The 23,215-nt window shown below is 49.2% G+C and overlaps 7 protein-coding genes across 7 annotated transcripts; 4 read left to right on the forward strand and 3 right to left on the reverse strand.

Annotated features, from left to right (window-relative positions):
* Positions 1–2,256: 2,256 nt before the first annotated feature.
* Positions 2,257–6,619, forward strand: N7508_008038 (uncharacterized protein; the record flags this gene model as incomplete). Its single annotated transcript, XM_058466102.1, has 2 exons — positions 2,257–3,987; positions 4,094–6,619. The coding sequence occupies 2 exons, from the start codon at positions 2,257–2,259 to the stop codon at positions 6,617–6,619; spliced, it is 4,257 nt and encodes a 1,418-aa protein (XP_058317430.1).
* Positions 6,620–8,487: 1,868 nt separating this feature from the next.
* N7508_008039 (fungal specific transcription factor domain-containing protein) lies at positions 8,488–9,882 on the forward strand (the record flags this gene model as incomplete). Its single annotated transcript, XM_058466103.1, has 2 exons — positions 8,488–9,756; positions 9,805–9,882. 2 exons carry the CDS (start codon positions 8,488–8,490, stop codon positions 9,880–9,882), a joined length of 1,347 nt encoding a protein of 448 aa, XP_058317431.1.
* Positions 9,883–10,339: 457 nt separating this feature from the next.
* On the reverse strand, positions 10,340–13,159 carry N7508_008040 (anaphase promoting complex subunit 2; the record flags this gene model as incomplete). Its single annotated transcript, XM_058466104.1, has 2 exons — positions 10,340–12,616; positions 12,671–13,159. The coding sequence occupies 2 exons, from the start codon at positions 13,157–13,159 to the stop codon at positions 10,340–10,342; spliced, it is 2,766 nt and encodes a 921-aa protein (XP_058317432.1).
* Positions 13,160–13,561: 402 nt separating this feature from the next.
* N7508_008041 (V-type ATPase assembly factor PKR1) lies at positions 13,562–14,044 on the reverse strand (the record flags this gene model as incomplete). Its single annotated transcript, XM_058466105.1, has 1 exon — positions 13,562–14,044. One exon carries the CDS (start codon positions 14,042–14,044, stop codon positions 13,562–13,564), a length of 483 nt encoding a protein of 160 aa, XP_058317433.1.
* A 1,088-nt stretch (positions 14,045–15,132) lies between these two features.
* On the forward strand, positions 15,133–17,035 carry N7508_008042 (sugar porter family MFS transporter; the record flags this gene model as incomplete). The annotated part of the gene is made up of 5 exons (XM_058466106.1): positions 15,133–15,658; positions 15,729–16,201; positions 16,252–16,597; positions 16,653–16,729; positions 16,790–17,035. The coding sequence occupies 5 exons, from the start codon at positions 15,133–15,135 to the stop codon at positions 17,033–17,035; spliced, it is 1,668 nt and encodes a 555-aa protein (XP_058317434.1).
* A 403-nt stretch (positions 17,036–17,438) lies between these two features.
* On the forward strand, positions 17,439–18,846 carry N7508_008043 (uncharacterized protein; the record flags this gene model as incomplete). Its single annotated transcript, XM_058466107.1, has 6 exons — positions 17,439–17,616; positions 17,672–17,771; positions 17,845–18,282; positions 18,332–18,394; positions 18,449–18,486; positions 18,557–18,846. The coding sequence occupies 6 exons, from the start codon at positions 17,439–17,441 to the stop codon at positions 18,844–18,846; spliced, it is 1,107 nt and encodes a 368-aa protein (XP_058317435.1).
* A 2,632-nt stretch (positions 18,847–21,478) lies between these two features.
* On the reverse strand, positions 21,479–22,746 carry N7508_008044 (tyrosinase family protein; the record flags this gene model as incomplete). The annotated part of the gene is made up of 5 exons (XM_058466108.1): positions 21,479–21,714; positions 21,772–22,220; positions 22,291–22,376; positions 22,437–22,590; positions 22,655–22,746. 5 exons carry the CDS (start codon positions 22,744–22,746, stop codon positions 21,479–21,481), a joined length of 1,017 nt encoding a protein of 338 aa, XP_058317436.1.
* Positions 22,747–23,215: the final 469 nt, after the last annotated feature.

Consider the following 23,215-nt stretch of genomic DNA (forward strand, 5'->3'; position numbering starts at 1 on the left):
GAGATGAGTTAGCGATACATTATCACATGTCAATATTTGAGGGATAGGAGGTCAGCGTAGCTCCATGGCTGCCGCTCAACCCTTTATAGGCCTATGGTTGGGTCTTCTGGCATTTGGTACAACCATGACCCGTCAATAGTACTTTCAGCCCAATACCGTCGTCCATGGAAAGCATGGATGATGATCATTTACACGATACGAGAAAGAAAGAAGCTATTTGTGGCTGTAGCAGGTGTCTTTTCGCTTGTCTCATAGGCTGCTACTTTCTTAAAACTATAAATCTCGGGATATGGTATCTAATGCAAAAGGTGTTCGTGTTTTCGAAGAAGAATTGTTGTTATAAGCTCGACGTAAGTGAGGCTATAAGCTACGTGCAACAAGAACATGTAATTGACTGATAATCAACTTCGTTATTCGTAAGGATATTTCAAAAACCATGTCTGATTGTGAAAATCAAAGGGTGGAACACACTCAAGAGGTCGCAGTTCACGTATATCGAAAAATCCATTTTATGGCTATTGATCGTGGTCATTTGTTCGAAATTTTGTCGTAGATGTGGCCGATGTGGAAATCTAAGTTAAAACAACTGACACCATAATCGCGGTGACACCTTTACTACAAAAGAGCAACCATATATCTCACAACCCGGTTCTCGGCTTCTCTGGCATGAGTTCTTAGCCTCTTACAGCATATGACTCGGAAATGCCGTAAAAAATGGGGCGTTGTGGCCATCAGCGTTGATGAAGAGTTGCATAAACCCGCAGGGGGATTGCCTGCCGATTAACGATTGTCACCCCTGGTTACATCGGTATCGGCCGAGCGACACGTGATGGGATTGGATAAACATCCACCGGCTTGGCGGATTCCAAGTATCTCTTCGCTTGGAGGTGATGAGATATAGTATGTGAATAGTAATTGAACCCCCCCCCGCGAATACATTCTCCCAATCAAATCCATTTGCAAGCAGCAAAAAGGTTGCTGTGGAAGAGCCAGAGGGTTCGAATGACCTCTAAATAGAGGAGTACTTCATCACCTTCACGAGCCGAGTATTTATATACACAGAGCAGTAGCAAATGGTACTGTTACCAACGTAAATTAGGCTGATTCTCAATACGAACTACTTCGAGAACACGAGCCGTCATCATGATCATCATCACCCGCTGTATAGGTTACGGTTTGTAATGACTGTCAAATGTTCTTCGGCGCCTAGGTTACGGCTTTGAACAGTACTGTTCTGTACGGACAGCAAACTTTTCTTCCGGTTCGAGGGGGAATCCAGTCTATTTCGGGCAAGCAGAACTCGGAGTTAGGAGATCGGCCGCTGCTTTGTCAGCGGGTGCACGGCTCACCTCGGTTGTGGTTCCGATACGGATATCCTCCTCCGTCATGGTTTGACCAATATCATTGGTATGCTTTCCGGAGATCGGTAAGTGGACCATTCCTCGCCGGCGAAAAACAGGGAGATCACTGTTCTTTTCTTCCATTCCTTCCGTTCCTTAAGTTTCATCTTCATCGAAGATTGCCTTGTATACTTCTAACCCCATTGGACGCAGCCGATGCCTCGATTTCTGGACTCCACCGACTTTGGCACCCACGTTTATCGTTGGGAGGTCTAGACTCGGCCGTCCATGAAAGAGTAGGTTTGGTTGACAGCCCTTCGAGGATTAAGACCGTGGAAGCGGTCTTGGGTTATGCCCAAGAATCGCAAAGATTCAAGCCGCATGCCATGAGAGCAGCATGGTTAAAGCTGCGGCTATTAGGCTATGACAGGCCTCGGCGAAGCTCTAATTTTGCTTGGGATGTGGTACACGATAGATGTACACGCTGACAATTATAATTCATTCGAACAATGCGGTATTCCGCAAACATAAACCCTATCGACCCGTGTTGCCCGGCCGAGGAAGGAGGCCTCCTCATGCAACTCACTATCTAATGCTACCGCGGCCGATAATGAGATGACTTAGCGGGAGCAATTTCCGGTAAGTAGCCGGCATCTTGCGTGACTTCCGAGATCGCCGCTACTCCGTGTGGTTGAGTTGCGAACTCGACATGAATAAGCGGAACCCGGAAGGGCATCAAGTTCCATTTGCCGTCTATAACCCTCTCTTCGACTAGAACGCGGTCCATCATATCCCTCTACAAGTGGGTAAGAGCAAACGTATTTTAGCCAGCGAATCCCAGATTCTGATACCGCGTAGAATCAAACATTCTGTACTATTCACTTTTCTGATCAGCACAAAGACAAGCTACATGGGCATGGATCAGTCCGTGAACAATCTCTCAGAAGCTTTGAGAGACGCCAGCAAGCCTCCTGCGAACTCCGAAACCTCCACCCTCGCCGATCAGCATCCTACGGAACAGCAAAGCGCGGAGGCCGTCAAGGACAAATGGAGGTTAACATCGACGGTGAAAAGCTTCCATGAGCGAGAAGCTGCATCCGGATTGGGTGACCGGAAACTTGGCGTGACCTGGCAGGGCCTGACAGTCAAGGCCAAAAGTCAGGATGCAGCCGTGAATGAGAATGTATTCTCGCAGTTCAATCTCTCTCGCCTAGTACAAAAGTCTAGGCGGAAACCTATGCTGAAAACCATTGTCAGCAATAGCCATGGCTGTGTCAGACCGGGTGAAATGCTGCTTGTACTTGGGCGTCCTGGTGCAGGATGCACAACACTGCTTCGCGCGCTTTCGAACAGACGTGAAGGCTATGAGTCTATTGAAGGGAATGTTCATTACGGGACAATGACACATGATCAAGCTGCACGTTACCGCAGCCAGATTGTCATGAATACCGAAGAGGAATTGTTCTTCCCAACCTTGACAGTTGGCCGGGCAATTGATTTCGCAAGCCGTCTGAAAGTTCCGTATCAGCGTCCCGATGGTCTCTCGCAGGAGGCCTATCAACAGGAGATGAAGGATTTCCTCTTGGATTCGATGGGAATTGCTCATACAGCAGACACCAAGGTCGGCAACGAATTTGTACGGGGCGTTTCTGGCGGCGAGCGCAAGCGAGTTTCCATCATCGAGGCCCTCGCAACTCGCGGCTCAGTGTTCTGTTGGGATAACAGTACACGAGGGTTGGACGCCAGCTCCGCATTAGAATGGGCAAAGGCTATCAGAGCACTTACTGACGAGTTTGGGCTGGCGAGCATCGTGACACTCTACCAGGCAGGAAATGGCATCTACGAGCTGTTTGACAAGATTATGGTTCTTGATCAAGGCGAGCAGATATACTATGGCCCAACTGCGGTGGCTCGAAAATCCATGGAGGATCTCGGCTTTGTGTGCGCGGACGGGGCAAATGTTGCCGACTTTCTGACAGGCGTAACTGTCCCAACCGAGCGTCAAATCCGGCCTGGCTACGAACATCGGTATCCTCGAGACGCATTGGCCATTCGCAAGGCGTATGAAGAATCTCCCACCCACGGCATCATGACAAAGGAATATGATTATCCGGCTTCGCATACAGCCAAAGAGAACACCGAAGCTTTCCAACGGACCATCGACTTGGAAAGACACGCCAGCCTTCCGAAACAGAGCAGCCTGACAACCAGTTTCCCCAACCAAGTTCGCGCATGCGTTCTGCGTCAGTACCAAATTCTGTGGGGTGATAAATCGACCTTTATTATCAAACAGGTATCAACTTTGGTCCAGGCTCTAGTTGCAGGGTCACTCTTCTACAACGCGTCTCCCGACTCCTCCGGGCTGTTTATCAAGGGAGGAGCTCTCTTTTTCTCTCTTTTGTTCAACTCTTTGATGTCAATGTCAGAGGTTGTTGACTCCTTCACTGGTCGCCCTGTGCTGTTGAAGCATAAATCCTTTGCTTTATTTCACCCATCCGCTTTCTGCATCGCTCAAATAGCTGCAGATATTCCAGTCATTATTTTCCAGATCAGCATCTTTTCCATAGTCATCTATTTCATGGTGGGCTTGACCATGTCCGCATCTGCTTTTTTCACATATTGGATTGTCCTTTTCGCAGGCACTATGGTAAGTGGCATATCTTCAATCCTACAACAAGCTTCCCTGGGCTGGTCTTTTTCAAATGCCCGGCTTGGTGCTCTCGCTTCCATGTTCTTTAATAACATTCGTACAGTGCATGACGGCGATGTTTCGCGCAGTCGGCGCTGCCTTTGATTCTTTTGATGCAGCTTCGAAAGTCTCGGGATTTTTGATTTCTGCGTTGGTCATGTACACAGGCTACATGATCCAGAAGCCCAAAATGCACCCATGGTTCGTCTGGATCTTCTGGATCGATCCGCTATCATACGCCTTCGAAAGCCTGATGGGAACGGAATTCCATGGCAAGACAATTGATTGTGTTGCCAATAATTTGGTTCCGAACGGCCCTGGATACAATGATTCGACTTATCAATCCTGCGCTGGTGTAGGTGGTGCGCCAACAGGCGCAGTCTCCCTGACAGGAGATCAGTACCTGGCATCTCTGAGCTACAACCATTCGCACGTCTGGCGAAACCTCGGCATCGTCTTTGCGTGGTGGGCTCTCTTTGTCGCCATCACTGTCGTGTCAACATCGCGCTGGCGCGACAGATCCAACGGCGCATCGCTTCTCATACCACGCGAACGGCTAGCTGTCCACAAGAAGTTCAACTCAGACGAAGAATCTCAACTCAAGGCCACTCAGCCCGTTTTAGAGGCGGACAAAAAGGAGTCCACCGAAGGGTCCGGCCTAGCCGACAAGCAGCTCATTCGAAACACGTCGATTTTCACCTGGAAAAATCTCTCCTATACTGTCAGCACGCCTTCCGGCGATCGTGTTCTTCTTGACAACATTTACGGATGGGTCAAACCAGGGATGCTTGGGGCACTGATGGGCTCGTCTGGTGCAGGGAAGACGACTCTACTTGATGTCCTAGCACAGCGCAAGACCGAAGGTACCATTCGTGGCTCAATCATGGTTGATGGACGGCCTCTTCCTGTGTCTTTTCAGCGATCTGCTGGCTATTGTGAGCAACTTGATGTTCATGAACCGTTTGCAACAGTCAGGGAGGCCCTCGAGTTCTCAGCGCTTCTCCGTCAGCCAAGAGATATTCCTGAAAAAGACAAACTTGCGTATGTTGACACAATAATCGACCTTCTTGAGCTTCATGACATCGCGAATACGTTGGTTGGCAAGGTAGGGGCTGGTTTGAATGTCGAACAGAGGAAGCGAGTTACTATCGGCGTTGAGTTGGTCTCCAAGCCAAGCATCCTTATCTTCCTCGATGAGCCAACATCTGGGCTTGACGGTCAATCCGCCTATAATACAGTCAGATTCCTCCGAAAGCTCGCGGACGTAGGCCAGGCTGTTCTGGTCACCATTCATCAGCCCTCAGCACAGCTATTCTCCCAATTCGATACTCTGTTATTACTTGCGCGCGGAGGCAAGATGGTCTACTTTGGAGATATTGGAACTGGTGGGCAGACCGTCAAGGATTATTTCGGCCGTTACGGAGCACCGTGCCTACCTGGAGTCAACCCGGCAGAGTATATGATCGATGTTGTTTCTGGACAGCTGTCTCAGGGCAAGGACTGGAACAAAACATGGTTGAACTCCCCTGAACATGCGCGCAGACACGCCGAGCTTGAGGAACTCATCGCCGACGCTGCAAGCAAAGAACCTGGAACCAAGGACGATGGGAACGAGTTCGCCATGCCGATTTGGGCGCAAACCAAAATCGTCACCAAACGAATGAATACTGCGCTCTACCGGAATACCGACTACATCAACAATAAGCTGATGCTGCATGTCTTTTCCGCGCTTTTCAACGGCTTCTCGTTCTGGATGGTCGGCGATTCGGTGAATGACCTTCAGCTACGCTTGTTCACCATCTTCAACTTTGTGTTTGTCGCAGCGGGCGTGATTAACCAGCTCCAGCCTCTTTTCATCGAGAGACGCGACATCTACGACACTCGTGAAAAGAAGTCGAGGATGTATTCGTGGAAAGCCTTTGTTACTGCGCTTATTGTGTCGGAGTTCCCGTATCTATGTGTCTGTGGTATTCTCTATTTTGTTTGCTGGTACTACACTGTTGGATTCACATCTGCTTCGAACAAAGCAGGCGCCACCTTTTTCGTCATGTTGATGTATGAATTCCTCTACACTGGAATCGGCCAGTTCATTGCGGCCTATGCACCCAACGCAGTGTTTGCATCCCTTGCCAACCCATTGCTTCTTGGTGTTCTGGTGTCTTTCTGCGGCGTGATGGTTCCCTACGCCGCAATTCAGCCGTTCTGGCGGTACTGGATGTATTATCTGAATCCATTCAATTATCTCATGGGAAGCATGCTTGTCTTCGACATTTTCGACACGACCGTTACATGCAGCGATGGGGAATTTGCGAAATTTGATCCCCCTGCAGGCCAGACATGTGCAGACTATCTGGCTTCATTTTTGGAGGGAATGGGATCTCGGTCAAACCTTGTCAATCCAGACGCCACAAGTGAGTGCAGAGTCTGTGAGTACAGAACTGGGGCCGACTATCTCTATACCATCAACCTGAAAGACTACTACTACGGTTGGAGAAACACTGCGATTGTGGTCATCTTCGTCTTCAGCTCCTACGCGCTGGTCTACCTGATGATGAAACTTCGGACCAAGGCATCGAAGAAGGCTGAGTAATTCTTCCTCGCAGTTTTCTGATTGATGGTTGTATCCTCCGGAACGTGCCCCTCAAGCGGGCTCTGGCTGAGTCTGTTGTGCGCTGCATTGATTGAAAGTCCACCTATCCGGCGTTCGGCACCCATCAGCCCGCTACCGATCGATCTCTATTTCTTTTTCCTTTTTGCAAATCGCTTTCCCTTCTCTTTCATTTTTATCTTATTTAGGCTCAACGCTAATTCCTTCTTCTGTATTTCATTCTTTACCTTGCTTTATTTGTCTATCATATTCTTGTTTATTCTTCTGTTCGTTGCACTCAGCTTTCTCGACGGGTTGTTGAAGTGTTTACACATTTTGCCGAGATATAGGCTCATTATGCCTTCATTACTAACGTGCTGCCCATTCTCAAGTGCGGCCTCTACGCTTTTTTTTTAACCCGTCTATCTGTTATCCTGCTCTCTGTTCTGCACAGTTGCAACTGTATATAGGTTAAAGATACTTGTCCCCCTTTATATAAAATACAGTTCATTGCCCAAGCATAGTTCATTCACTATATAATTTCTGACTATTGTAGTGGTGAATCCCGTGACAGTAGTATTTTAATGGCCTGAGGCATCATAGATGCCTCAGGAGACATGCAGTCTTCTCCTACAGAGAGAGAGGAGCATGATCCAACAACCTCAATATGACTACAGTTACTCGCAAAACTTCTTGATTCATGATATAGCATCAGGCTCGGTACGATTTACACCTTCAGGGACCGCTCTCTACGCCTTCAGGCCATGGGAGTGGTTGTGTGACCTCTTCATTAGTATCGACCCGTCTGCTATGTCAGACTGCCATCGTGCCATCCCCATTTCACTATGTAATTGCAGGCCCGGTGTCAGTAAACAAGCTGAGGCTCGGATACTAGTCTTTCTTTCAAGTGTCAGATGTGCGGCAATTTCTTGTGAGGGAAAGTCTTCCTTATTGGTACCGCCATGCCGAGCTGCCTCCTATACATTCTAAAATCGTATGTAATAAGTGAAGTATAATAGACAGCCCGCTAGACCGAATTCAATTGCCGATCTCGCCGCAGCTTATGTCAGCGGGAGTTGATGGATTCCTTGAGCCGCTGACGTGTGGGCACCCAGTTCAACGCTGACGAGTGTCCAGTCCAATCGACGGTCGGAACATAGGCGGATCATGAACTGTCGGAATCGACATATAGGCCTGTGGATACAGCCACCGGAATCGGGATGTCCAGTGTCCCGATAGTTCTGCAAGCACCCATCACGCCTGTAAAGCCTTCTCCCGCAATGATTGCCTTGTCCCAAAAAGCAGGCCCTCGCACCGTCTTCGCCCCAAGTCCACCGTGAAGTACAATACTCTCCAGTTATGCCAAAAGCGGGAGGACGAGTCCCTCGGGCGTGTGACTCGTGTTTTATTAGGAAAGTATGGAAAACTCCTGCTGTGGGTAGTCAATACTGGCTCGATTCATTAACATGGCCCGAACTCCAGATCAAGTGCGATGCCGCATTTCCAAAGTGCGACTACTGTTGTCACCGTAATCTTCCATGTACATTTACACGGAAAAACAAGAAGGAAGTTGCGAAAACTCACGGTTGGTGTGCCGCGCCAGATACCTCAAGGGCACTCGGTCCCATGATGGACCCGGGGGATTGCCCGTCTCCTAAATGCCAGTTATCTAATTTTTCAATTGATCTTCAGGTTTTGCGAATGGAACGCGCTATGCAAGATCTGGAACGCCAGAATCACATCTATCTACTGGTCCTGCGCTCGGTCTTCATTTCTCAGGACGACAGAAGCTGCCAATCACTCTTTTGCGCGGTATCCCCAGCTTCTCAGACGAAGCAAAGACCTGGATCCGTCTTCGAACAGGCGAGCCAATGAGCTACAGTTCCCATTATGAGACGACATCTGCCGTGCAGCAACTGATTGCCCAAGACATGGAGATTATGTTGGTCAGAAGCCAGACCCGGGACATATTACCCTTACCTGATATTTCTATCATCGAGGCCTTCTTGGAAGAATATCTCCGCCGCAACTTATATCAGCGGTATCCGATACTCAGTCCTGGTTTTTTCCAGGCTACTGTTACCGCTGCTTATGATACGAGCTGGCCATATACACGCAACATAAGCCATAGGGCTTGCGTGTTTTCTTTTATTGCACTAATGTGTGTCCTCTGCCAAGATCTTGTGGGGCAATACCCGTCCATTGATGGTGAGATGTGTGCTATAAATGCCCGGTGTCTCATGGCCCAGGCCCTAAACGGAGAGGCTTCTTTTGAGCTGGCCCAGGCCGCGACAACTCTGGTGAGCGCTGCCTGGCTCGCCTATCACGGCGTCCTGCTCGTGCACGCAAAGCTAACCTCTCCCGACCTTTTCCTTCTGCAGGCCCTCCACGGAACTCTTTGCAACTCCTTATCCGTATCAATCCATTTCAACTCAATCGCTGCTCGCCTTGTCTTCTTGCTTGGCGGACACACTGCGTCATTCCAGGGCGAAGCCTCTACACCAGAGACGGGGGAACATTATGGTACACTCCAGATTAGAAACCTCTTCTGGATTTGCTATTTTGTTGACAAAGATCTCGTCTTCCGAACGGGACTACCTCCTTCAATCGATGACTCGTATTGCAACCTTTCATTGCCACCTAACTATGTCGCAACCTTCTATTCACAGGCGCAGGGCTATGCGACACCGGCAGTACCCATGGAAACGGCAATGTTTGTTTTCGATATCCGCCTATGCATTATAAAATCTCGAATCTATACACAGCTCTATTCGGAAAAGTCCTTGCTGCAACCTGAAGCAGAGACGGAAGATGTGATTCGTCATCTTGAAACCACACTCGGCGCATGGAAACTTTCTTTGCCCATGGACGCTCAACCAGCCTCCATTGGCTTTCCTTGTATTCCTCGCGAAACCAAGGTTCCCCTTGGCCTTTTGTTTACTTGGATCGAATACTACCACTGCGCGTCCATCCTCCACCTCGCACGCAGCCATTTATCCCACGGCAACATCCTGCGGGTAGTATCAGGGACTTATGACATGCCAGGCGAGTTAATGGTTCCAATCGCGGCGAGCAGAATGATATTGCAGCAACTCAATAACACTATTCAACGAGAATCCCTCTCAGTCCACTTGTCTCTGGTACTCCGTCGCAGCCCACGGGAATCTGATTGCTAATTTGAGCCACAGGCAATGTTCGTTCCAACTGTCCCTCGCGGCTGTTACGATATTCTGGAACATCCTCCACTGCTCTACGTCCTGCGATAGCGACCTGTCGCTGCTTTGGAGACTTGGTACCTGTATTGACGAGGTCCAATCCAGCTTGCGGCTCCCGAAATCAATACTGGCACATTTGTTTGATGTATGCTCATACATAAAAGAGCTGCACCGGCTTGCGACCAGCTACTTCAACATCCACAAGGGATCCACTGTCTTGACCTGATTGGTGCCCACTGGGAAATTCCCACAACAGATGTCTACTCAGTGAGCAAAAGCGGCAAGGGCTAACCACTAATACGGAAAGAGAACGCCAAGAAGTGGCAGAGGAAATCAAGTACATAGGAATTGCCCGGTCTATGTAGATGCATACAACAGTGGCAGAACAAAGCTAAATTGGGTAACGCTGTACTCAAAATAAAAGTTAAATCAGAAATCATTGATCTGGGTATCCATGCACCATGCACCATTCCAACGCCTAAAAATACACAGTAGCGATACCAGTCACCTAATGCACAATCTTGTAACTGCCACCACTAACAACCTCCAACTTCCCCTTTGAAACCATACCTCCAAGGAACTCCCTCAGCTCCTCATTGCTAAATGGAAATCCACCGGGCACAACGATCTTCAGCATCATAACAATATTCTGCAACGGCATGGGACCCTGATTCGTAAGCATGCCAACAATAAATTGCCAATGCAAATTCATCTTCTCCATAGCAGCTGCTTCAGCGGATTCCTTTGCCGCTGCCGCTGCTGCTGCTTCTGCTGCCGCGGCTGCATTGGCATCATCGTCATCTTCGTCTTCTGCGCCTTCTGGACCGGCGATGATGGAGCCATGGGCTTCGTGTTCGCTGGGAAGGATTTCCAGAACGCGGAAGGTATCGCGATGCGGTTCTGTCAGGATGCGTTTGCTTACCCAAAATAAGCACGCGCTGCGGACTAGGGCTGGGGTCATTGAAAGGGTGTCGGATAGTTCCGTAACTGATTTTGTGGCTGGCTCGTTGGGATCGGTGTCTGTGTCGGAGTTGAAAGCGTAGATTACCGTTGCTTGCCAGGTTGTTACTTCGCCGGTAAAGCTGTGGTTTTCCAGTTCCAGTTCGACTGTCACTTGGCCTAGGCCGTTGCGCCAGTTCAGTTTGCGTGAGGCTTTGAGGGCTTCGAAGCCTGTAGCGTAGCTTTCTTGTAGTTTGGCGATTTCTTTGGGGACCTTGAACTCTTGCTCTTGGATCTCCGGCCAGAAGAAGCGGGATAGGATCTTGGCGTGAAGATCTGTGGAGTCTGGTGGCACGAGTCTGTTGGCCATGGCTGCTGAGCGAGGCTTTGTATGGCTCTGCTTCTGTACGGAGATGTTGAGACGTCGGGAGTCTGAGATATCTCGGAGCATGACCTCGCATGCTTGCAGTGCGGAGTCACCGAATCGGACTTTGAGGAGTTCTAGGACTGTGATTTCCTGGTCGTAGTTCTTGCGGTTCTGGATCAGACGGTCTGCGAGGAGAGTCTGCATTTCCTTCACGAAGGTCTCTTTCGAATCAAACAGGCTGACCAGGCTGTCAATGACATCGGCGCTCTTTGACTTGCGGTAGTCCGGAGCGGCATCGACTGGGTCAGGCACCCAGTTCAAGTCATCAAAGTCCAGTTCGCCCTTGTTACCCCGCATGGAATGCTGGTGCACCTTGGTCAGCTCTGTCGATAGCTCGGCCAGAGTATCGCCTGTATTGGGCGCTGTGGAGTCTGCCAAAAGACCGCCAACAATGACCTTGACGGTATCATCGCGGTCTCTCAAGTAACGTCGGATAGGTCGAGCGATACGGTCAAGCAGAACACCCTTGGGGTCGAGTAGATGGAATGCTCGAATGATAGAGATGTACACCTGCAAGATCTCAACAGTAGAAGCTCCAGGATGAAGCAGCCGCTGTTGCAGCATATTGATAAATGACTGCGTAACATGCGTTCTCGATGTAGTATGCGTAGTGAAGTGCCGCAGATCTTCCACTGCTCCACTGCTGGCAGGCCATTCAACAACCACGTCGAAGAGCTCACTTACTCGGAGCGCACCCAAGCGAGCAATGCCCACTTCCTGCCACTTCTCCACGTCACGAAAGCTCACATCCAAGGCCCCAGAGTGGGTTCCTGATTGTTCGGAATGAATGATGGCCAAGACCTGTACTGCGAGTCGGGCAAAAACATTCTCTATCCATTGTCGCAGGTGATGCGGCGCTGATGTCGGTGCATCCCACTGGCCAGTGTATGCTGCAGAAATGAAGTCCGACATCATCACATTCATCACCCTTGCAAAAACTTTCTGGGCTTTCTCAGCACCAAGTCCAACGAGCTGCAGACCATTGAGGAAAGCAAGAAGTCGATCGCGGGAAATTGCCACTCGATGGTCTTCGCCCTCATCCATCATGTGTGCTCGACCTTCAGTGGTTTCTCGTCTCCAGTCTTTGTACGAGACGGAATATGCCCGATCCACCTCCATCTCATCAATACTCATTTTCTCCATATCTGAGTCCCCATCCAGAGTATCGATACCCAGGATAGTGGTAGCATCTCGGGTAATTTCGCTTGTAAGAAGCGGTGAAATCTGCTGCCAAGGCAGAGAGTATGAAACCACCGTATGGAATGCCCGTTGTAATTGAGCCAAGAACCCAGCCTGGTGGGGTGTCGGAATGAGAGGAAGCAGATAGCGCACGACGGGCGCCAGGTAAATTCGACGGGCAAGCTGTAAGCAATTGACAATGGTCCGGAGGAGACCTTGTTTCTCCGGGCTCCGAAGAAGCTACAATCCAGTCAGCACATATAGCAGCAATAGCATACGGATCAAGAAGTCTACCTGAGAAAAATCATCGCGCAAATTCACAAGAAAATGCCTGCGAATATCACACCCATACCAATCGAAAAGGGTCCACGGACAGTTCCGCACTAGACACTCCAGTGCCTCTGCTGTCTCTTTCGACGGCGGACTTAGCCGGTTCCATTGCTTCAGCACTTCACTCCCATCTGTATTCCGGTAGTCATAGAGTAGTTGAAAACCGAGGTTGGGTACAGATAAGAACTCGCTCGCCGCAAGTCGTGCCTGTTCCAATGTTTCCTCGTTCGGCGAGTCTGTCGATCCTCCAACAGTGGCGAATGAAGTGGGCAAGGAGTCTGCCTTAAATGTCGAAGTTGAGCCTGTCGAGCTATGGAAGGAGCTGGTGGGTGTCCGGTCGGTTTCGTGTTCCGAGTTTGACTTCGACTTTGTTGGGGCTTCTAGGGACGCCGGGGAAAAGACGGAGCCAAAGACGCGCCTACGTCCCACATTGAGGGGAACGGTTGATAGCATTGTCACCATCAGACATTGAACATCGTGAAGATTAACTTGGTCTGTGTGGCGCGCAGTTTGACTATGTCTGTGGATTGGAGTTGGGGAATGTTTAGATGTTATCGCGTCGTCACGTGCGGGGTGATTCTATAGCTTCAGGTCCCACCTTCCACCTTACTTGGATGATATACTTGACACTCAAATGTTCACCATAAATCTATTTGTATATTGCTAAGCATAATGAAGGTGTAAATTGTACCATCTACACAGTATGGGGTATCGCGACGAAATAGAACAGGGGATTTGGCGTATACAAGAGGCGCGTAACAGACCAAGTCGGGCCGTGTGTTACCTCCAAACACAAGGAACAGGACAGCATCCTATGACTTATAAAACCCTTGGTCACTTCAGGGCCAGTATCTCTCAGGACCGGGTATCGTCCACCTTTTCCCACTCGCTGTCGGTGCTTCCATACCCAGAACCATCACCACCAGTGCTGGGTCTCTTCTTCGAATCCAGTTCGGTTGGCTGCAACCTAGCAGCGCTTCCAGTCGTGACAGCCCTAGACTTATCATGCTTCTTAGAAGCCAGAGCCTCGGTCTCGGTGTCGCTGCCAACACTGGCTCCCCGCGCGCGGGGGTCTTGCTCTTGCGCTTTTTCCTTCTTCTTTTCAGCCTCCTGGGCCAGCTGGGCGATTCGTACCTCGGCCGCGAACCAGTTGATGGACCACCATAGTCCCGCGCTGATGATGGACAGTGCGACAAAGTGCAGGCTGTGTGTAGCGAGAAGGAGAGCGAAGAAGACGAGCTGGAGAGCGGCGAAGGATACGTTGGTTGCAATGAGGAGGGTTGGAGTGGGGCCTGGAGTGAAGATGCTGGACCATAGATCCTCCACGAAGGAAACCATATTGAATGTACGATTGTCCAGGGGGGAAGTGTTGAGGTGACGTCGAGTCGGGAACTGGAATCCGTGTGATTGTGGCTTTGGCAGACGCCGACCGCTTTTCTGACTCCACTCGGTAGGTGAATTCCGTATAGATCTTGACAGAGGGTCTGTTTTATAGAACTTTCTGGTTTCCCCGTGGGCAATATGAGACATATCAGGTGAATCCCATTTTCGTCACGAGATGATTAGGTTCCAAGTGACTTGGCTAACACCGGGCCGAGTTAAATATCTCACCTAAAACTCGTGTCCTTGGCACATCTCGATATCAACTTATAATGCACTATTATCAAATGCAGAGCAAAGTCTCATGGATCTGTCTAATAAGTAGGTATAATATATATAGAACCCCGTCATGGAATGACGAGACAAGGTAGAACAACTATAGATGACCAATTAATTATACGGACCACGTGAGGCTCCGGATATTTGCACTCCCCAAATTTCGTAACTTCCTGCAATATCAAGTGGAGACAAAGAAGCCAGTAAGCACCGGAGTCAACGTGAAATCCGAGGGGCTTCTGGCCGATCAAATGTCTGGAGCAAGCGGGTCCTAGGGATCAGCCTGTCCGAGATCACGCATTACAAGGATACTCCGAACAACGAGGTCGAAACCCCTATCTCAAGCCAAAAGTTCCAACTTGTCCCCCAAACGCCGAATGCCTAGATGGCAAAAAGGTCAAACTTACGAGGATAGCCGTCCCCGGATCACCAATTGAAGCCATATCCCCACAAACATAGCGCCGATTTCACCCCCATGTCTCCCCTCCGCATCCCCACGGGCACAACCGTACACTAAAATGTAGACATACAGGCTTCCGTCATTCACCCCCGACTTGGCTCCCGCAATGCTGCTGATTGGATTGCCTACTTCGGAGGCAGCCCGAGGTCCTAATTTACCCCAGGTCATGTCTAAATCTAGTATCCCAGGAGAAATGAGTTCGCAAGTATAAATACCCTAGAGACTTCCCGTGGTACCTCGCGTTCAGTTCTGTTTCTCGGGCCAAAGCAACCATCACATTCACATCTCGGCTTCGGTCTTCAATTTCATCATGGCCGATGAAATCCAAGTGACAAAAGGAATATCCCACGACCCTGTGGTCGATGGCTTCTCACACCATGCTGAGAACATCGCTCATGACCGCGAGCCCTATGGCCCCCCTGGTCTTCGGGGACTAGTGGCCAACCCATTCGTGCTGCTTTGTGCAGCCTGCTCAACACTAGGAGGTCTGTTGTTCGGTTATGACCAGGGTGTTGTGTCAGTCATTCTCGTCATGGACCAGTTCCTGACTGAGTTTCCCCGAGTCTCGGAGACTGCCTCAGGAGCAGGCTTCTGGAAGGGACTTTTGACTGCTATGATTGAACTAGGTGCTTTGATCGGTGCGTTGAATCAGGGTTGGATTGCGGACAAGATTTCACGCCGCTATTCGATTCTTGTGGCCGTTGCTATCTTTACTCTTGGTTCTGTGTTGCAGACTGCTGCATATGGTTATCCCATGTTGACTGTTGCTCGGTTTATTGGTGGTCTTGGGATTGGTATGTTGTCGATGGTTGCGCCGTTGTACATTTCTGAAATCAGTGCGTCCTCCTGTCTTTTTGCTTTTTGATCCCCAGGATACATTGTTGATTGCTTTTTAAACCTACCTAGGCCCTCCTGAATGCCGTGGAACCCTACTTGTCCTTGAAGAATGGTGTATCGTGCTTGGTATCGTGGTTGCCTTCTGGATTACCTACGGAACCCGCTACATGGCCGGGGAATGGGCTTGGCGTCTGCCGTTCTTATTGCAAATGATCCCAGGCTTCGTCCTCGCTGCTGGTGTCTACATGCTACCGTTCTCACCCCGTTGGCTCGCTTCCAAGGGCCGCGATGAAGAAGCACTCCTCAGTCTCAGCAAGCTTCGCTCCCTCCCGCCAACAGATAGACGTGTTCGCCAAGAGATGTTGGACATCCAGGCCGAAGTACGTTTCCACCAGGAAACCAACAAAGAGAAGCACCCGAGCTTGCAAGAAAAAAGCACCAAGAACTCATTCTTGCTGGAAATGGCTTCTTGGGCCGATTGTTTCAAGAAGGGATGCTGGCGTCGGACCCATATTGGTGTTGGACTCGGTTTCTTCCAACAGGTTCGTACCCCCAAAAGTTCGTCGGGTGACTGAACTAATGAAGATTATAGTTTGTCGGTATCAACGCTCTCATCTACTATTCCCCAACCCTCTTCAAGACAATGGGTCTCGACTCGAGCATGCAGCTCATTATGTCCGGAGTCCTTAATGTGCTGCAGCTGGTTGGTGTTACTACTAGTATTTGGACTATGGACTCGGTTGGTCGTCGCAAGCTGCTGCTAGTTGGCGCAGCTCTCATGGCCATCTCACACATTATCATCGCGATTCTGGTTGGCAAGTTCTCCAACAACTGGCCAGCACATCGGCCCCAGGGATGGGCTAGTGTGGCCATGCTGTTGTTCTACATGATCGCATTCGGAGCTTCTTGGGGTCCGATCCCATGGGCCCTGCCATCCGGTACGTGAATACCTGTCCTAGTTTAAAGAGAACATCCTGCTAATAGCAGCCTTAGAAATCTTCCCATCCTCTCTGCGTGCCAAGGGTGTGGCTCTGTCAACTTGTTCCAACTGGCTGAACAACTTCATCATCGTGAGTTTCCTCTACCAACCCTCTATCCATAGACCAACAAGACTAACCCTTCCACTTCAGGGCCTTATCACACCCCCTCTCGTCCAAAACACCGGATACGGAGCCTACGTTTTCTTCGCCGTATTCTGTGTCCTAGCCGGAATCTGGACCTTCTTCTTCGTCCCCGAAACCAAGGGCCGCACTTTGGAACAAATGGACCATGTCTTCAAGGACAACTCCAGTGCAACAGACCAGGCAAAGAGGCACGCCATTGAGGTGGAGTTAATCCGCGCACAGCAGGAGGTTGCCCACCGCGAAATTGCATGAGCAACTTTCCCACTCCGCAATCGAGCTTCCTAGCGGCAAGCTCTCAGATACCCCATTTTTTAGCTGAGTATGAGCATTTTCAATGACATATTACAACTTCATGAACTAGCTGCATCTCAAGTATATTCTAGTCCAATCATTGTTCCGAGTAGCGTATTTATTACTATCCGAGGAAGGTCTGAAGCTTAAAGCCTGCATGGCCGACATCCGTGCCGACATCCGCGAGCTCGAGGCGAGATCCGAAGCAATGGTGCCATGAGGTTGTATTATGGGGAATCTGGGGTAAAATTGTTTAAAAAAGAAGTGTATAAATAGGTGATGTCAGGATGGGGCACATTGGACATTGGAAACTAGACCTAAGTGCGTATAAGCCAAGGTATCAAGCCATACAACAACAGCCCAGATGCATGATCTCTCTATTTCTAAGTGGCTACTCCTAGGTTGCGCTTATTCACTGAGTGTAGCAGGATGCACAGTGAAGCTCAAAGCACCCTCACAGCTTCCTCTTAATGCTTCCAAGCCGGTTGATCATGCCTTTGCGTCTTTCTCTTGGCCTGTTCATTTCTTCGCAGACTACGCTGGTGAGTATTAGACACTGTCCCATCTATACATCCTTTGCTTATGCCATGACTTCAGGAAACAAAAGCCACCCAAACCACTTCTCACAGGATATAGTTAATCTTCTTTACAAAAAGACAGGAGCACACCCACACATCCGAGTAGGAGGAACATCAGCGTCAGTCCACCTATGAAGACCTATCCATGTATATCATTCACCCAAAAGTCCTTTTATACTAAATCCATCGCAGAGACCGCGCAATCTATAACGAAACCCAAGATCAATCCATCATTCTCTCCGAAGAGTCCGGCAACGGAATTCCAAATAAAGTATCCCTCGGCCCCGTCTTCTTCGAAGGCTTCGATAATTTCCCAGACACACCCTGGACCTTTCAGGTAAATCTGGCAAACAACAAAGCCGACCGGCTTGAGCATGCACTCACTGAAGCACGCGTTGCGCTAAGCCATATCCGAGGCAACCTTGTCGCTTTCGAGATTGGCAATGAGCCTGACCTCTATCCCGGTGATGTCAGACCTGCAAGCTATACCGTTGCAGATTATGTTCGTGAATGGAGGGAGTATGCAGATGCTATCTCGGAGCATGTTCTCAAGGGAAATAGGTATGGGTTGGATGAGTGGAGGATATTTCAGGCTTTGACTTTTGTTTTTCATATGGATGGGTTTACAACGTAGGTTACTTTTCTTTTCTTTATTGTGTCGTCGATTCATGAGAAACAGGGCACGAGCTTTCGAAGATGGTGTTGATGATGATGGACATGTTAAGTTGGTTTCATGGCATCAGTACGTATCGCCCGTCTGTACTATGTTTACTTGAAGTCGCTAATGAGGGCGTAGATATGCTTCTGGTAACCAAGACTGGGTTCGGCTTCAAGGTAGGAAAGGCTGCCATTGCCCTTCTGTATATCTGCCAGTACCAAGTATCTTTCTGACCTGGTTGTCTAGAATCATTCATGAACCACACCGCAACGGCAGCAAACCTCACACAATACATCGGCGACATGGACGTAATCCACGCCCGCAATCCAAACATCACATTCCTCCTCGGCGAAACAAACAGCGACTACGTCAATCTCAACATGAGTCAGGTAGAGGGTGTATTCGGTAGCTCACTCTGGCTTGTGGATTATCTGCTCTTCGGACTGAGCGTTGTAAGCTCCCAGCAACGCCTACAGCATCTATCTCCAATGATCCAATCAAGGCTACGCAGCCTGGACACCAGTCGAAAACAATAACCAGGCCCCTCAAGTCAGAGCACCATTCTACGGCCAAGTTGTCGCGGCAGACGCCATTGGACGTCATCGAACCGTTCAAGTAAAATCTCTTGAGCTGGACAGAGAGGATCTGTCTGCCTATGCGATTTATGAGTCTGAGAGGCTGGCTAGGTATGTGGTTATTAATCTTGACGAGTGGAATTCTACGACTAGTTATCCCAGACCTTCTCAACGGATTTTGCTCGATGTGCCCAGGCACGTGAGAAGTGCTGAGGTTCAACGGTTGACTGGTCCAGGGGCTAGTGCTGATCAAGGAATATCTTGGGGGGGGGGGAGTTCGTTGGAATTATACGGACGGGAGACTTGAAGAATTTGGCCATGGAGGGGTTGAGGTCTTGAGGGCTCGAGGGGGCTCCATTGGACTTGAAATTGACTCTAGCGAGGCTGTTGTTGTAGAGCTCGCTAGGTGAGCACGGCTTAAAATGGTAGAACTCTTCAGATTAATCTATGATGTATTGAAGTTTCAGATGATATATTATTCAGATAGAAAACTGTTTCAAGCACGCGAAGTGCTCTGTCAACCTACAAATGGTATCGTGGCTAGCTATTTCTGTTTTGTCAAATAACAGTCCGCGCGGACCGTTCATCGACATGACGGGAAGGGAGCGATGCAAGGGGCCAACTTCCAGAATAATCAAAATTGGCCTACGGGACCACTAAACTAGAAAGTCGCATTGGCTGATGTCCAAATCTGATGATCCACTAGGGCGTTGGGGCTGAGGTAAACCATTGGGCTTCACCCTGAGACACGGAATGGATTGAGAAATCACGGTCATGATTTGCTAGTACCAAAATCAGATTCCCGATCCTCGCCAGGGTCAAGGAACCAAATCTGTGATTGGTGCTAGTCACAATCCGAAATCCACCATGCGCTTTGGATTCTGTACCTGTACGATGTTTTGTATGCAGTGTTGTATCACTTTAGTCTAATCCATTTACCCTTTCTTCTCGGTATAAAGACGGTTCTACAATCCACAAATGATCTTTCGATCATGGGTCACATTTTGTAAACCTTCTCTTTGCTGTCTCCAACCCATTTCATGATGACCTCGGTACCATTGCTCGATGAAGCTGGCCAGAGCCTCACGGATGTGAACTATCATGCTGAAACTTTTGGATATCCATCATCAACTCTTCTCCCTGAGCCGTCCGCGCACCTTACAGATAATTGCTTTTGTGACTCGCTCATTCCATGCCCCCAGCCTGACCGACGTGCTCATATGGACCTAGGGGGAGTTGAATCGTATCAATCCAATTACTATACCCCAAGTCGTTCCTCGATCAACTCCAGCCAACCACAGGTTTTGGGGGCGGAAGATGTCACTGGCTCTAGTGCCATTTGGCCTCAATCTCTGAAGTCCACGATTGCACTAGATGTCATGAGGCAGATGGCCAATCATCCTCGACTGTCCGAGCCAAAAGCCTGCGGATTGTCTAACCGAATAGAAAAGCCCAAGTAAGTCTTAGATTTTAGCAAGAAAGCTAGCCATCATCTTTGCTAACATAGGTTCTTTCTTTCTAGTGTACGCGCACTTTTTTTTTGCATGCGAGTGGAGGAATTGCCAACAGCTCTTTTCCTCGAAAGGGTCTATGATGCGACATCTCGAAACGAAACATGTTTCTCTTCAGTCCTTCAAATGCTCCCATAGAGGCTGCAACAGGCTTTTGAACCGAAAAGACAACAGAGATGAGCACTCCCGACGGCCTCACAATAGTCAATTTAGCCATTGGCATTGACCCCATCCACGGACCGACTCCCGGGGCGGGCGAGGCGCCCAGAAGAGTCGAGTTGAGTAGTCCCACCCGCGGGAATTGGCCCTAGAGCCAGCTAGAACCTGAGCAAGTTGAACAGCAAGTGCGCACCTGAGTTTTCAAAGAAACTTTAGAGCGGTGGATCGAACGGAGGTATGGGGTGATATTCGGCTCGATAAGGGTATGTCAGGATATGGCATTCACCATCCAGAAAGAATGGTGCAAAGCAAGCTTTGAGCCAGTGCGAGCGTCAAGATCGGATGTTATTCAGGCCTAATATAAGAAGCTACTGCATTACGTATTACTGTACTGAGAAAGGATTTTGCTCCAACTTGGTACTCTTTGCACATTTACCGTTTTCTCACAAACCTTCTTTTTCCTCGCTGGAGTTGATCAGAACCTGAACGACCCAAGCTTTCATGAACAGTTCAAATGGCAGCCAACTGTCCACTCTGGGACCATATGTCTATTCTATCTAAACGATCTCCCGTAGGGCTCGTCGATCCAAAGCCCTCAAAGTCAACGACGCGCTAAAATGGGCCCAGAAGGATTTAAGCTACGAGACGCCAGTCCCTCCAACACAAGCCAACATTTGATCAACTTCAACGAGCCCAGATTCTCGATGACAGCTGGTATCACTAATTCCAGTGCCATGTGGCCTCGCTCACAACTGTACCCCTCCTCTTCGTTCCAATGGTGCTGTTGTCACCTAACAAGCATTGACGAAAACGCCTTCAATGTATAAATCGAACTGTACAATAAAAAACAATTTGACAAGAAAAGCTTGTTGCAGGCACCTGGATTTGCTTCATGTATCTCGACATCCAAATGCGCATACTCCTTAGCCTGAGTAGGTATAACACAGAAAATCACCTTGAGTATTGAGCAGGCTCTCAAGCGTAGTGTTAGATGCAAGCTTGCCAATATTCACCTCGAAGTCTAGAGTGACATTCTTCCCACCGTAATCAAGCGGCATGATAGGACCACCAACCTGATGGAAGCGCGTAGGCAGGTCTTGATTCTGCCACTCCCAAAAGATCCGATCGAGGTTGCAGTGATGAAGAAAAAAGAGAGGATCTGACCAGTCAGCAAACAGTATACTAAGTACAAACCCATATGGCCCTGATAACTCACCTCCAGGACTTAAAGCCGAATTCCCCAAAGTCCCAAGAACACCCCCAACTCCAAAATGCGCACCCCCATGAATGTTAGGCTCCGAAAAGCTAGGAATGTTCTCAAGCGCCCGCGCAAACGAAGTGTAATCCGGCTGTGCGAGAACATCGTCTACAAGACTCTGTTGCGCAAAGTAATTCATAATCCAGGGAATCCAGTCTCTCCGCAAACAATCAGGTTGACCCTTTGGGTTTCCGACGGCGAGCATGAAATCTGGAGGCGCAAAGGGGCCATCCTCAACGCATCCGCCGCCTGTTCGGCCTGTTAGGTTGAAGGGGTTCTGAGTAGCGTTTGCAGTGAGATATTTCCCGTTTCCACCGAATCCGCGGTGTGCGGAGAAGATGTCTGTTTCGAATATTTTCATTGAGGAGTTGTTTGTTGATGAGGCGTCTAGGGACCAGTTCCAGTATCTGTCCAAAAGATTATACCGTTGTTCTTCATTAAGTTTCTTTGATGGGGTCTGTGGTCGGACTGACTTACGGTTGTACGCCTTTATATCCGCACCCTTCTCGGAGGGCTTTTTCGTAGGTTGCGACGAAGTATCGATGCCATAGAGTAAAGTGACCCTGATTTACAGTGATCAGTCTTACTGACAATTATACATGCAATGTGAATGCGATATGTACCACCCAGTGTATACTCGGCGTCTGATCACTATGAGTAGCCTGGAAATCATCAAAATGCGTGATCGCATTCTCAAGACCAGATATCGCCGGTCGAGAGGCTAGACAACGAACTGCGCGAATATAATCATGGCGCTCGTCCAGATCTAGTTCTCTCCTAGGAGATCAAGACACAAAGTCAATTATACACAAAGACGAGAAAGCATAACACTGTGGCTTACCATTCTTTACGTATCGGGGGATTCTCGCATATGTCCGCGATGCAGTCCAGGACCAAAAGGAGAACTCCTAGGGAAAGCTTACTGAAATGCATAGTTAAATGGGTAAAGCTTGAGTCTAAATATTCTTTCAGGGTGGGAGAATGGTTCTTTTAAGACCTCGGCCGACTGCACCGACCACACTATGACTTCGGGGAAAGATCAAGTTCGGCCTTTCCATCTCAGTCTTGGACTACTTTCCTCGTGTCAACATCCATCCCTGTCGGGTCTGTCGGGCGCCTGCCGGGGATCGATTTGCTCCACCAATTATGGTGGGAGAATTTGAGTACAATATAGAGGACAAAGAATGCTGACCCATGGACCTTGTGTATCTTTCTTTGTGAGAGATAGTGTGAGAGATGGTCTTGGCGATGATCCAGTGACCAAGAAACCAGGATCTGTCAGTTATCAGCCCTACCACAGACATGTCCAGCTCTCAACCAAAATCATGGGGAACTCGAGCTCCCAGGACCCCCGAGCTTGGCGGAACCCCGTCGCCAAGACCGCGGAGCAAGGGGCCAAGTC

This window comes from Penicillium antarcticum (genome assembly GCF_028974205.1).
Source record: "Penicillium antarcticum strain IBT 31339 chromosome Unknown utg000008l_segment0_segment0, whole genome shotgun sequence".
Classification (NCBI taxonomy): domain Eukaryota; kingdom Fungi; phylum Ascomycota; class Eurotiomycetes; order Eurotiales; family Aspergillaceae; genus Penicillium; species Penicillium antarcticum.